The 13,241-nt window shown below is 36.2% G+C and overlaps 1 protein-coding gene across 1 annotated transcript; it reads left to right on the top strand.

Moving 5' to 3' along the window:
* The first annotated feature begins 3,220 nt into the window (after nucleotides 1-3,220).
* On the top strand, nucleotides 3,221-6,739 carry LOC127132099 (pre-mRNA-splicing factor SLU7-A). Its single transcript, XM_051060972.1, has 8 exons — nucleotides 3,221-3,383; nucleotides 3,961-4,124; nucleotides 4,425-4,537; nucleotides 4,744-5,151; nucleotides 5,269-5,404; nucleotides 5,518-5,817; nucleotides 6,035-6,251; nucleotides 6,376-6,739. Exons 1-8 carry the CDS (start codon nucleotides 3,263-3,265, stop codon nucleotides 6,624-6,626), a joined length of 1,710 nt encoding a protein of 569 aa, XP_050916929.1. The 5' UTR covers nucleotides 3,221-3,262; the 3' UTR covers nucleotides 6,627-6,739.
* The last annotated feature ends 6,502 nt before the right edge of the window (nucleotides 6,740-13,241 follow it).

Genomic DNA, 13,241 nt, shown 5'->3' with positions numbered 1-13,241 from the left:
TTTAGGGTTGGGGGGTACTAGAGAAATTGGTCAAAAAGAAAGAAAAACAAGAAGTTAAAATAGCTTCTTCAAAATTTTATTTTGTTAAAAACAAAACCAACAATATGCAATTCTCTACTACCAAGTGCATTATAAAAGAGTGAGATGGAATGAATTCGATGACATCGAGAAAACTAGGTACCTAACACAAAAGGTTTAAGTCCACTATCCTAAATTATCCTATCCTAACATAAGTCACGCTACAATTTGTAAAATACCTCAGAAGTGTGTGTTTACTTATGACTTTTGATTAATTCGATCAGAAAATTTTCAAATTCATGGTTAAATGCTGTTGTATGTTGATTGAGTGATTACCCTGTCAAAGTGAGTGCATAATTGTGAGATGAGATACAAGTTGAGTACTTGTATGTAGGAAGAACTTTTACGAGCTGATTGAGTTGAAGCAGGGAACCGAAGTGTTGATCAGAAAAAATTAAAGGTGACATTCATTAGTAAAGTTAAGCATTTCAATTCTGATGAAATTTTTAGTGTGCAAATAGGTTACTTTAGGACAATCAACGATTCAAATTTGAGATTGTGATGATCATAAAAAACGAAGGAATTTCTTTTGGAATTCTCGCGTCCGTGATGCATCCCATTACGACGATGAGGCTTGCATCACGGCGCGATACTGACTTGTCGCACTGCGATAAGGTGTTTTTTGGCTGACACAAATTTTCTATTTAAGAGTCTGTTTGACTACTTTTCAAGGGACATTTAAGGGGATATTATGGAGCACATTTGAGTCATTGGAGATCAATTCTTCCATAGATTTTGATGATGAAGACTTATCAACTCATGGTATTTGTTAAATTATCAATGAGTAGTTAAGTTTCTCTAGATTAGTCTTTTTTAGATGAAATATTTTTTTTTACTCTGTTGGATTATATGTCTGTTGGATTATATGTCTGTTTGAGATTTATTGAGTATTTTTATTATTATTATTATCTTATCTAAGTTGTTCTTATGTTTAATGCTTTTTGCCGCTTACGGGCGTACAAATCAATCTAGATATTTAGGAATTTCTGATGGTTAGTCTATTTATCTGATCTTGGAAACTTATTCAACTTTGTAATTAATTAGGGATAAATAATTAAAAGTTGTTTCTTATGAATTAGTAGACTTGATTTAATTTTTAATTGACATAAGAAATTAGGGGATTATCGTATATATTAGTGAGTTACACACAAATTAATTGAGTGAAGTGATTTTGTTAATTCACATTGAGATGATAATTTAATTGAAACTCAATCGATACACACTTCATCAATATGTAAAAATAAGGGGATTCAAATTATGACCTAATCACCTTTCGCATCTTGAATTTTATCCTTTTAATTTCTCTTTTTAGAACAAAACCCCCTTTTAATTACTTAATTTTGCACGTATCATTTTTCAAAATTTTCAAGAAAATACGATAAATAATTTATTAAAAAATTTAGAATATATATATATATATATATATATATATATATATATATATATATATATATATATATATATATATATATATATATATATATATATATAAAATAAAGGAAAAGAAAAAACATACTTTTAAAAACTCGAATGAAGTCCCAAGAAGAATTACAACTGATAATTTTATAAAGAAAAATAAAATAAATAAAGCTTAAAAATGTTCACATTTACGGTATATAGAAAAAAAAACCAAAATCAAATTAGAGGTTTAGAGATGATTGAAACACTGTTAACAAACTAGATTCAAATTTTTCAAGAAAAATCTTAAAAGATCTAATTGAAAAATTTAGAAGATAAAGAGACACAAGAATAAATCAAAATACACATACCTTTGAGGTGTATTTGGTAAGTTGTTAAGCCTTCTAGAAATATTTTTAAATTTATTTTATATATAATTTTAAATTTTAAAAATACAAAAAAGTGTTAAAACAATATAGAAAAAATTCTTTCTTTTTGGTATAAAGAATTGGTTATATTTTATTCTCATGTGCACTATTTTATAAATAAATTATATTCATTTTTTTTTGAAACAACCAACTTTTTAAAATTATATATTAAAATAACTATATTTTTAATTTATTTATCAAATTAATCATATTTGTGAGAGTATGCGCCACTGCAATAGACACATGCATGTAAAATGTAGGAGCATGTGTCACTACAATTGGCGCATGCATGTAAAATATAAGAGCACACGTCACTGCAATTGCCGCATGCATATAAAAACATATCAAATATAGAAACATGCACTACTGCAATTGACACATGTGTGTAAAAACATGTTAAATGTAGAAGCATGCGCCATTGTAATTGATGCATGCATGTAAAATGTAGGAGAATGTACCACTGCAATTGGCACATGCATGGAAAAAAAATAAAGAATAGACACATGCATGCGCCAATTGTAGTGATGCATGCTCCTATATTTTACATACATACGCCAATTGTAGTGACACATGCTCCTATATTTTACATGCATGCGTCAATTGCAGTGACACATACTCTTACATTTTATATACATGCGCCAATTACAATGACGCATACTCTTATATTTTACATGCATGCGTCAATTGCATTGACGTCTAATGAATTCGCCATATCAAATGACGCCTTGATTCAATTTTTAAAAAAAGTAATTATATTGATAAATACTTTGAAATTATAATTATTTTTGTATTATTCTTTAAAAAAATGATTATTTTAAAAAAATTCAATTATATTGATAAGATATAATTTATTAAAGTTTGAAAAAAAATAGAAGAGATTAATTGTTATACACTATCTTTACATAGTTAATATATCACAATCATTAATTTGTATTACTTTTTAAATGGTTAAAATAAAAGTCAAATATTTTAAATAAATCAATGATTACGATTAACTTACCGTGTAAAAAATCTTTACACCATCTATATATATATATATATATATATCAATTAAAAGGTAGGATATTCAAATCAACCTCACATTTTCGTAAATATGATTTAAAAAAATTAAATAAGTATTCTTAAAAAATATTTTTATTCCGGTAAATACTCCACTCTCATAGGAGTTAATATTCATAAAAGTTCGATATTATTTATTTCCAAATATATTACTTTTATTTCTATTATGAAACTGAAATATTTTACTCCCTTATTTTGTTCTTTCAAACAAACAAACGTATTTATCTATATAACCGATCAAAACAGTTGAGATTTTAAAATTTTGAAGAGAAAAAAGTTGAATCTATTCTATATAGCTGATGAAAAAAAGCCTAATACAATTTAAGAGTAGTGAATCGATTTCATTCTCATTCATCTTCTTCCTCAAACTCTATCGATCCCTTTATTCCGCGTTTATTCACATCATGGCAACCGCTTCAGGTATATCATCCCTTTTCTCATTTCAATTCAGTTTTATGATTTCTGATTCTCTTAGGGTTTCCGCTATCAACTTCGCTTTACATTACTCGATTATTGTTTTTAAAGCAAGTTATGATCATGCACTCAAGGTTTTAAAAAACCGTCGCCGTAGTGTAAAAGCTTTCGCGATTTCGGTCACGTAACACAGGATCACCGTCGTGGTGTGATCGTCGCGGCGTTTTGTCGCGGCAGTTTTTTAAAACCTCATGATCAACAACTCGTGTATCCATTATATGGATTGAGCCTTTCCGCCTTAATAAGTTTCTATTATTTGATTTAATTATATCCTATAAAGTTTTCAGATTAAAAATTATTACTCTGTTGCATTACTACTAATGATACAAACATGGTAATTTCGTAAGGATTTTTTTTGTACAAAATTGTTTTAGGGTTAGGGTTTGTTGATTTAAAACTCTTTGCATCTTGGTTTAGCCTCTGTAATTTTAATTTAAATCTGTTCATGTACTTTGCTATTTGCTTTGTGCCTTAGTTAAACGGTTCGATCATGTTTATTAAATTTGTATGGGATGGATTGCAGTGCCATTCAAGTCAAGGGAAGAACATCGAAAAACTATTGAGCTTGACGAAGCCCGTAAAGCTGGGCTTGCACCTGCTGAGAAAGATGAAGATGGAAAGGAAATCAATCCCCATATTCCTCAGTATGTGTCATCGGCGCCTTGGTATCTTAATGCTGAGAGACCTGTATGTTTTTCCCTCCATACAGCTTATGTTTTATTTATTTATTTTGTAACAGCAAGGAATTCCTAACCAATTACTTAGAAAATGGTATAAATTTCAATGGAGTGCAAGTTTTTTTATAGAGTGTCAATATAAAGTAGCAGTGATATCTTTCATTTATTCATAAAGGGATAATGCAAGTCTGAGTATGAAATTGAATTGTTAGTTGCTGTGCGATAGAGACAAGCTGTTTTTTTGTTCTCCAAACTAGTCTTTGACATATAAAAATTTACATTCTCATGTGATTTTCTTCTTCCCATGTAGAGTTTGAAACATCAAAGGAAATGGAAATCTGATCCCAATTACACCAAATCATGGTACGATCGAGGTGCTAAAATTTTTCAGGCCAGCAAGTATAGGAAAGGTGCATGTGAGAAGTAAGTGATCTCTTTCACAATTTCAAGAGGCTTGTAAATGATATTATTTTTAAGTTTTCCAGGGATCCATGTGTCTATCTAATGTAAATTATAAAATCTAAATTATAAAATTTGATAGCCCTGCTTGTCTTTGCATATATTTAGATTTCCTCCCTCTTCCAAGTTTGTTAGTAGTTAGTACTTTAACATTTATCTTATTTTTATAGTTGTGGAGCTATGACACATGTTGCCAAGGGTTGCATGGAAAGACCACGAAAAGTAGGAGCAAAACATACAAACAAGCACATTGCTGCTGATGAAAAGGTAGAAACTTTTGAGCTTGACTATGATGGAAAACGGGATAGATGGAATGGGTATGATGCGTCAACATACGCCCGAGTCATTGAGAGATATGAAGCCAGAGATGATGCTCGAAAGAAGTATTTGAAGGAACAACAGCTGAAGAAATTGGAGAAGGGCGACCAAAATGATGAGGGTGCTGCTATTGATGAGGCTGAAGACGACGATGATTTGAGGGTAGATGAGGCAAAGGTTGATGAAAGCAAACAAATGGACTTTGCAAAGGTTGAGAAGCGTGTGCGAACAACAGGCGGTGGGAGTACAGGAACTGTGAGGTAATTGCTATGTTGCTATCATTGTAAAATTGCCAATTTGATTGGTCCCATATTTACCATTAACACTTCTATTATTTTCTTACCTGGATTGTAACTAAAATATCTTAACCTGTTCAGGAATCTACGAATCCGCGAGGATACAGCAAAATATCTTCTCAATCTCGATGTAACTTCGGCTCATTATGATCCCAAGACCAGGTCCATGCGTGAAGATCCTCTTCCAGAGGCAGATCCAAATGAAAAGTTTTACTTGGTAATTTGCCTAAAAGATTAGTTTTTTTAGGAAACTTGATGTTTTGATTCCTTTTTTTATTGCTTTTGCATGTTAATCTTGTATTTAGGTTCAAATTTGTCAATGTTCTGTAGGGTGATAACCAAAATAGAAATAGTGGTCAAGCTTTGGAATTCAAAGACTTAAACATCCATGCTTGGGAAGCATTTGACAAGGGACAAGATGTTCACATGCAAGCAGCTCCTTCCCAAGCCGAACTGCTCTATAAGAATTTCAAGGTCATGAAAGAGAAATTGAAGTCTCAAACGAAGGAAACTATTATTGAGAAGTATGGCAATGCAGCTGATGAGGACAAGCTTCCAAGAGAACTTCTGCTTGGTCAGAGTGAGAGGCAAGTTGAGTATGACCGTGCTGGTAGAATTATTAAGGGACAGGTATGACATGCGTTCTATATCTTTGTTGTTTCCCAAATTTAAGTTGCATATCAATCTTTCTTGAAGCACTTCTTTGTGATATAACTGGATTTTATAAATGATCTGTTGATTTCCTCAGGGCTTCACTATTGATTTTTGTTCAATTGTAAGCGTTGTGCTTTTATGTTTAGCCGGTCGTTAGGATGATAATAACTTATTTATCTGTTGCCTCTAATAGGAAGCTGCAATCCCCAGAAGCAAGTATGAAGAAGATGTTTACATTAACAACCACACAACTGTTTGGGGTTCATGGTGGAAGGATCACCAATGGGGATTTAAGTGCTGCAAGCAGACAATACGTAACAGTTATTGTACTGGTACTGCTGGTATTGAGGCTGCTGAAGCTGCAAATGATCTTATGAGAGCTAATATTGCTCGTAAAGAAGCTGCTGCAGGTTCGTATGCTGATACCATATCCCCACATTGCCTCTCTCTAGTTGTTATTAATTTCTTCTTCTGATAATTGACTGTTCATATTTTGCATCTTGATTTTTAACTATATTCATAAATTCCTTACAGAGGATCCTACACCAGTAGAAGAGAAAAGGCCTGCTACATGGGGAAGTGATGTCCCAGAGGACCTAGTTCTGGATGAAAAATTGCTTGCGGATGCACTGAAAAAGGAGGATCAGAGAAAGAGAGAAGAGAAAGATGAGAGGAAGCGTAAATATAATGTAAAATGGAATGATGAGGTTACTCAAGAGGACATGGAGGCATACAGGATGAAGAAAGTACATCATGATGATCCAATGAGTAAATTCATGAACTAAGCCACAAATCTTCCTGTGGTTTTCTCACTGTCAGAAGGATTGTGATGATTAATGAAAAAGAGGAGCAGAATAGAACAGCTTCTTGGATAGTTATTATAGTTTTTGGAACTCAATAGCATCTTATAACTTCAAATAAAATCTATTTTGAAGGCAGAATCAGTTATACTTTAGAAGAATCAAACATCTCAAAATCACTCAAAAATCAATTCTAAAATTGTTTTTGGTTCTTTCAAAAATCAAACCAAGCATGCATGCTATAAAACTATTAACAAAATGCCTAAAAAAAGATTACTATAAGCAAATCTTTATGAGTACTCCTAGGTTACATCTACACGAGATTGTTTTAACTTGTCAAATATTATTAAGGGTGTATAATAGTCGATTAGGAATGTTTTGGTTCAAAAATTGTCCATCGCCCATTACCGATGGGTTTAATATGTCATCTCACTTTCGTCTGTTTTTGTATCAGTTTCAACGGTTGTCGGTTCTATCCGATAGTGGATTTAACGGGTGGGTTCGTCCGGGTGACATCACTCTATCAGATTTTTTATTTTATTGAATCATACTTTGCTATGCATGAATTGATTGATTACATTTGCATTGTGAAACACCCCTATATATAATGCTTACAAGGTGATGATGATGATGCATAGCTAACATAACCATGCATGCTCCTCCATGCATACGCGCATCATGAAGTTACATCAGTGCATGCTTGTTCTACATGTTGTGAAGCTTATGGAATGCATATATAAGGCATGCTCTATAAGATGCAACCACGTTACTTATATTTTACATGAACTTTTCTTAATACTCCCCCACAAGCTTAAGAAGGATTGAAAGAGATGACTTTGAGATTGGTCTATAGCTCATGAAAATTTGAAGTGCCAAGACGTTTTGTAAGTGTATATGCAACTTGTACACTGCTTGGAACATACTGAATCTTCAACTTCTTTACAATTACGCGTTCATGTACAAAGTGGATATCTAGTTCAATGTGTTTAGTATTTGCATGGAGAATAGGGTTGTAAGATAGCAGCACCACACTTAAGTTGTAACATAATAAGGTAGGTGGAATAAATGGAATGGAAAGATCAGCTAGTAACGATTCGATCCACAAAATTTTAGAAGTGGTGTGTGCAAATGTGAGATATTCTGCTTCAGTGCTGGAACGAGCTACGAGAGACTGTTTTTTTGAGCTCCATGGAGTGATCACATTTGTTATGCCAAAAACCAAACTTGAGGAGAGCTTGAGTTAACTTTCCATACCAGGCACGAAAGGTCTGCTTGAGGCCATACAATGCTTTGTGAAGCTTGCATACAAGTGTTGTCTCATTGTGCTCGGAACTAGGTGGTTGGTGTCATACGGTGAACTGACTTTGTGTGTTTTGCTTTGGAAAGCAAATGTCGCGGTTAGCAAGAGTCGCCACCGACTTTTCTTTTATCCCATAAAGAAAGGTGGAAAAGAACAGGAAAGACCTTAATTAGATTTTGGGTTCGGGAGGTATATTATACAAAGGGAAGGTGTTAGCACCCTTTGTATCCATGGTTATCCATGGGCTCTTAATTGCTTGATCACTTATGTTTTTCTTGTCTGAAAAAGTGTGTGAGAGCTGTTTAGAAAATGTTTTGAAAAGAGAGTTTAACTTTGTAATGATTCTCATACGAATGTATACAAAGTATTTATCTCGTTTAATTTTGAAAGCTGTTTAGAAAAATATAACTTGACAATGATTCTAGTACGAATGTATGCCAAGTGGTGATTTTCTAATAGAGGTTTTGAAAAGTGTGAGGTGCGAAAAGTAGTTTAAGCTGTGAGCAAGCAATTAGGAGTTATACCTACCCAAGGTCTTTATGGGCATTTCCTATCCTTATGAGGGTAAAACTGTCCTTACTATTGAGAAGTAAGTAGTCTTATCCCTTTGGATGTAAAAGGGTCATCGTAGGGTCATCAATTGGTCATTGAAGGCAATATTTGTAAGGATACCTTAGCATTCGAAGGGACGATCATCATTTAACCGTAGGCTACAACGAAGGGTCATCGAGGGACAAAATCGTATATTCGCAGGCAACATCCGAGGGACAATGATTTATTTTATAGGGACATGATGATTTAACCGAAGGGTCTTTGCTAAGTGTGTCCCCACATTCGCGGGACATGACCGTAATACCGTAATACGGCAATACCGCAAGGCAACAAAGAGAGGTCCAAGATCACATATTCAAAGGCAATGTTTTACAATCAATTAGGTAGTTGTAATCAATTAGGTAATTAGGATGAATCTCCACATTGTAATCAATTAAGTAATTAGGATGAATCTCCACAAGGGTATCCCACAAATAAAGTGGAATACCTAGCAAGCTACCTTTTCCGGGAATATGTGAACCCTTACAAAATTCAGCAAACAGGTCAGAATACCAAATCAGGGTGCAATCGAGAATTACACCACAAAAGAAATCACAACAGTAATAGGGTCAGGTAAACAATGCATGGCTATGATGAAACATGCCAGATGAGCAAAAATCAGAACGAAAAAATCAGCGACTGTCATGTTCGCTGCTGCCTCGCCTAGCGACGGCTTAGCGAATGCTCGCTACATGCTTGCTTAGCGATGTGCTAGCGAGCGACTGCGGGTTCTGGTTTTAATAACAGTACAATTCCAGAAAGCTCCAAACCCTATGGCATCCATTAGAGAAATTACATGGTTAAACGTCCAAGATATTCATACATACTTAAATTCACATGCAAAAACTTAAGATATTTTTATAAATTCAATCATAATGCCGCATGCAAGTTAAGAACATAAAGCGGTAATAGTAATGCAAACCTGTTTGCAACTGAATTGCAACCTTGAATTGACAAGTCACTCTTAGGGTTGGCGCCGGATTGAGTTGGGCGGAGATAACCTTGGTGCAGATGAGTTTCCTTCAGGGTTTCCTTTAGGGTTGCTCTGAATTCTCTGGGTTAGCCTCCAGGGTTTGCTGTGCCTTCTCTCTATCTCCCGTTTTCGTTCCGTTTTTCGTTCCTTTTTTTTCTGACTGAAGTGTTGGTATTTATAATGCTTTTTCGTGACCTAATGGGCTCAGAATGAAGCCCAGAATTTTCTGGTATTCGCAAGCTTCGCTAGGCGAGTGGCATAGCGAAGGGTTCGCTAGGCGAAGGAGCTGCTCGCCTAGCGAGCATGCCAGTTTGAGCCATTTTCTGGATTTGGCCATCTGTGAGCTGGGTCTTTGTTCCTTTAAGGTCAATGCCTTGAGTAATGAGTTGGAGTGCCTTAAAAAATGCCTTGTAACATTAACGGGCAAATTTTGGGGTGCAACAGCTGCCCCTTGTTCAATTTTCTGAAACCTGAGGAGTTAGATTGGCCTGTGTGCCATTCGTGACTTGGAAGGTTGAAGGGGATTGAACACAAAAGCCCAAAAATTTGCCCTTGTTAATCACCGGTTAGTCTTGATGGAGATGGGCTTAAAGATGCCATCCAGGAAGTTTGATGATGAGAGCTTCAGATTGCGTCGTACGTTAGACCAATTTGAAGACATGGATGGCACACCGGGTCGTACGCTAGACCGTATAGTGGGTCATAATAGGGTGCGCTGAACCTGATGAGACAAGTATCAGAATGGGTCATGCGCTGCTGGGGATAAAGGATCAGAATGGATCATACGCTGGATCGTATCTGAATTGCGGAATGAGCCGTCCGTTAGGCTGTATCTGGAGAGGTAAGGATCAGAGCGGATCGTACGCTAGATTGTATCCGAGTAGCAGACTGAGTCGTCCATTAGGCGGGTGACTTCATTGGGGATGAAAGATCAGAATGGATCATACACTAGATCGTACCTGAGTTGCAGAATAAGCCGTCCGTTAGGCTGTTTCTGATGACGAAAGGGGTAGTCATACGCTAGACTACACTTCAGAATGTACCGTACGCTAGGTAGCATCTGAGGGGATGAACATCCAAATGGGTCGTACGCTAGACCATTTCTGAGCAGCAGGATGAGCCGTCCGTTAGGCTGTTTCTGATGACGAAAGGGGTAGTCATACGCTAGACTACACTTCAGAATGTACCGTACGCTAGGTAGCATCTGAGGGGATGAACATCCAAATGGGTCGTACATTAGACCGTATTGGGGTAGTTGAATGAGCCGTACGTTAGGCTGTATCTGAAGAAGAAAGTAGTCGTACGCTAGACTACACCCCGGAATGTACCGTACGCTAGGTAGTATATGAGGAATGAAGGTCCAACTGGGTCGTACATTAGACCGTATTGGAGTAGTTGAAGGTCAGAATGGATCGTACGTTAGATCGTATCTGAGTTGAAGGAGTCATATGTTGAGCTGAATCAGAATGAACCGTACGCTAGGCTATATCTGATAGTATTTGTATATGTTGTATTTGCAATGAATATCTGGGATGGGCTTAAAGATGCCATCACTAGGAGGATATCAGAATGCTTGTCAGAATGAATGTTCATATGGATTATATCTGAAAGATGTATTTGAATCTTGAATGTAATTGATAAAGATGTCCGTCTGAATGGACCTTTGTTTTGACTGCATCAGGAGAATAATTAACCTGCAAAATAAAGTTAGCCTCATGCCATGTCATGATGCATGAGATGTTTTATGCTTATGCGAACTAAATGCGAACAATGTATGCGTGCGTATGCTGTGAAATGATGTAATGAATGAATTATGCATGAGGAGTTTTTTCCAAGGGAAAATAAATCCCAATATTCTGGTTGGAGATATTTGTATTGATGACCCTTTCTTAGCTGGGGATACTTGATTTCTGTCTGATGGTAGGAATATTCAACAGAGCCTGGCTGGGGACGGAAGAGATGACCAGTCTGTCTGGTGACGCCAACCTCTTCTGGGAAATAGCTCGTTTTTGTTGGGGAATAGAATTAGCAACCGGATTCATTGGAATGCATGGTTAGACCTTTCCTTGATCCTGAAGTCTTGTAGTAATTGCTATCTCCGTTTTATGCTTGTATTTTTGATAAACATCGATCATATTCAAGTGCATGTATCAATTCAAATTAAATCAATGGACGTTTATGCAAGCAAAACAGAGAAAGTAAAACAAAACATCTTTTTGGAAATGAAATCGTATTGATTTTGAAAGAGGGCCTATAAACAGGCAATTTTGTGTACAAGGAGACAGAAATCCTAGTAAGAGGAAATCGTCGGGACAACAAAGAAAAGCTATGAAGAAAAAAAAGTCCTATTGGTTTTAATTCTGCCACTGTCATTATGTCTTCAAGCATCTCATCTCCTACTGTCGGATTAGAAGTGATTGGCTTGTTCAGTCCCTTTGACTTGAGTGAAGTTGTCTGAGAACGGGACATAGTCATACGCTTTAATCCCTAATTTTTGCCTGGATCGCCTTTTCAGGTTTTCAGTCCACCAGGATACCCTTTTTTGCCCAAGCCGCCTTTTCAGGTTTTCGACTTGTCGGGTGTACATGTTTATCCCTAATTTTTGCCCGAACCCTTTTGGTTCGCCGGGATGCCCTTACTTTTGCCTAGGTACGTCGACCTAGCGGGTCTCTTTTATGCGTAGTATTTTTTAACTATGTCTGCGTTCACGGGATGTGGGAAGTCTTCGCCATCCATCGTAGCAAGTATCATGGCTCCACCCGAGAATACCTTCTTAACTACAAATGGCCCTTCGTATCTGGGAGTCCATTTGCCCCTGGGATCACTTTGTGGTAGAATGATACGCTTGATCACCAATTCGCCGATTTGATACACCCGTCTCTTGACCCTTTTGTTAAATGCCTGGGTCATGCGCTTCTGATATATCTGCCCATGACAAACAGCCACAAGTCTCTTTTCATCAATCAAATTTATCTGATCGAGTCGAGTCTGAATCCATTCATCCTCGTCTAAACCTGTCTCTTTCATGATTCTTAGAGAGGGAATCTGAACTTCCACCGGTAAGACGGCTTCCATTCCGTAGACTAAAGAGAAAGGAGTTGCCCCTGTCGAAGTGCGTACTGAAGTGCGATAACCATGAAGAGCAAATGGTAACATCTCATGCCAGTCTTTGTACGTTACTGTCATCTTTTGTATGATCTTCTTGATATTCTTATTAGCAGCTTCTACGGCGCCATTCATCTTTGGCCGGTACGGAGAAGAGTTATGGTGTTTTATTTTGAATTGCGTGCAGAGTTCAGTAATCATTTTGTTGTTCAAATTGGAGAGAGCAGGTTTTCCAAATGTATATTTGATAAGATCCATCTTAGAAATCAATAAAGTGGTATGATTCAACATATACTGTCTTAGTCGGCGAGCAGCCCAAGCCAAAGCACAACAAGCTTTCTCGAGCTGTGAGTATCTTGTTTCACAGCCGGTACCTTTTGCTAAGGTAGTATATTGCATGCTCTTTTCGACCAGACTCGTCATGTTTCCCCAACACACCCCATTGAATTTTCTAACACGGTTAAATACATGATTAGAGGTCTTCCTTCAACTGGTGGCATCAGAATTGGAGGTTCTTGGAGATACTTCTTGATTTTGTCAAAAGCTTCTTGACATTCATCATTCCATATTATCTCTTGATTTTTCCTCAGTAATGTTCTTGTCTACTTCAGTACCCAGATTTACAGTTTCA

The sequence above is a fragment of the Lathyrus oleraceus genome, chromosome 3 (genome assembly GCF_024323335.1).
Source record: "Lathyrus oleraceus cultivar Zhongwan6 chromosome 3, CAAS_Psat_ZW6_1.0, whole genome shotgun sequence".
Taxonomy (NCBI): Eukaryota; Viridiplantae; Streptophyta; class Magnoliopsida; order Fabales; family Fabaceae; genus Lathyrus; species Lathyrus oleraceus.
Note: the sequence above shows the minus strand (reverse complement) of the source record. Positions and strands in the feature narration are given on the sequence as shown.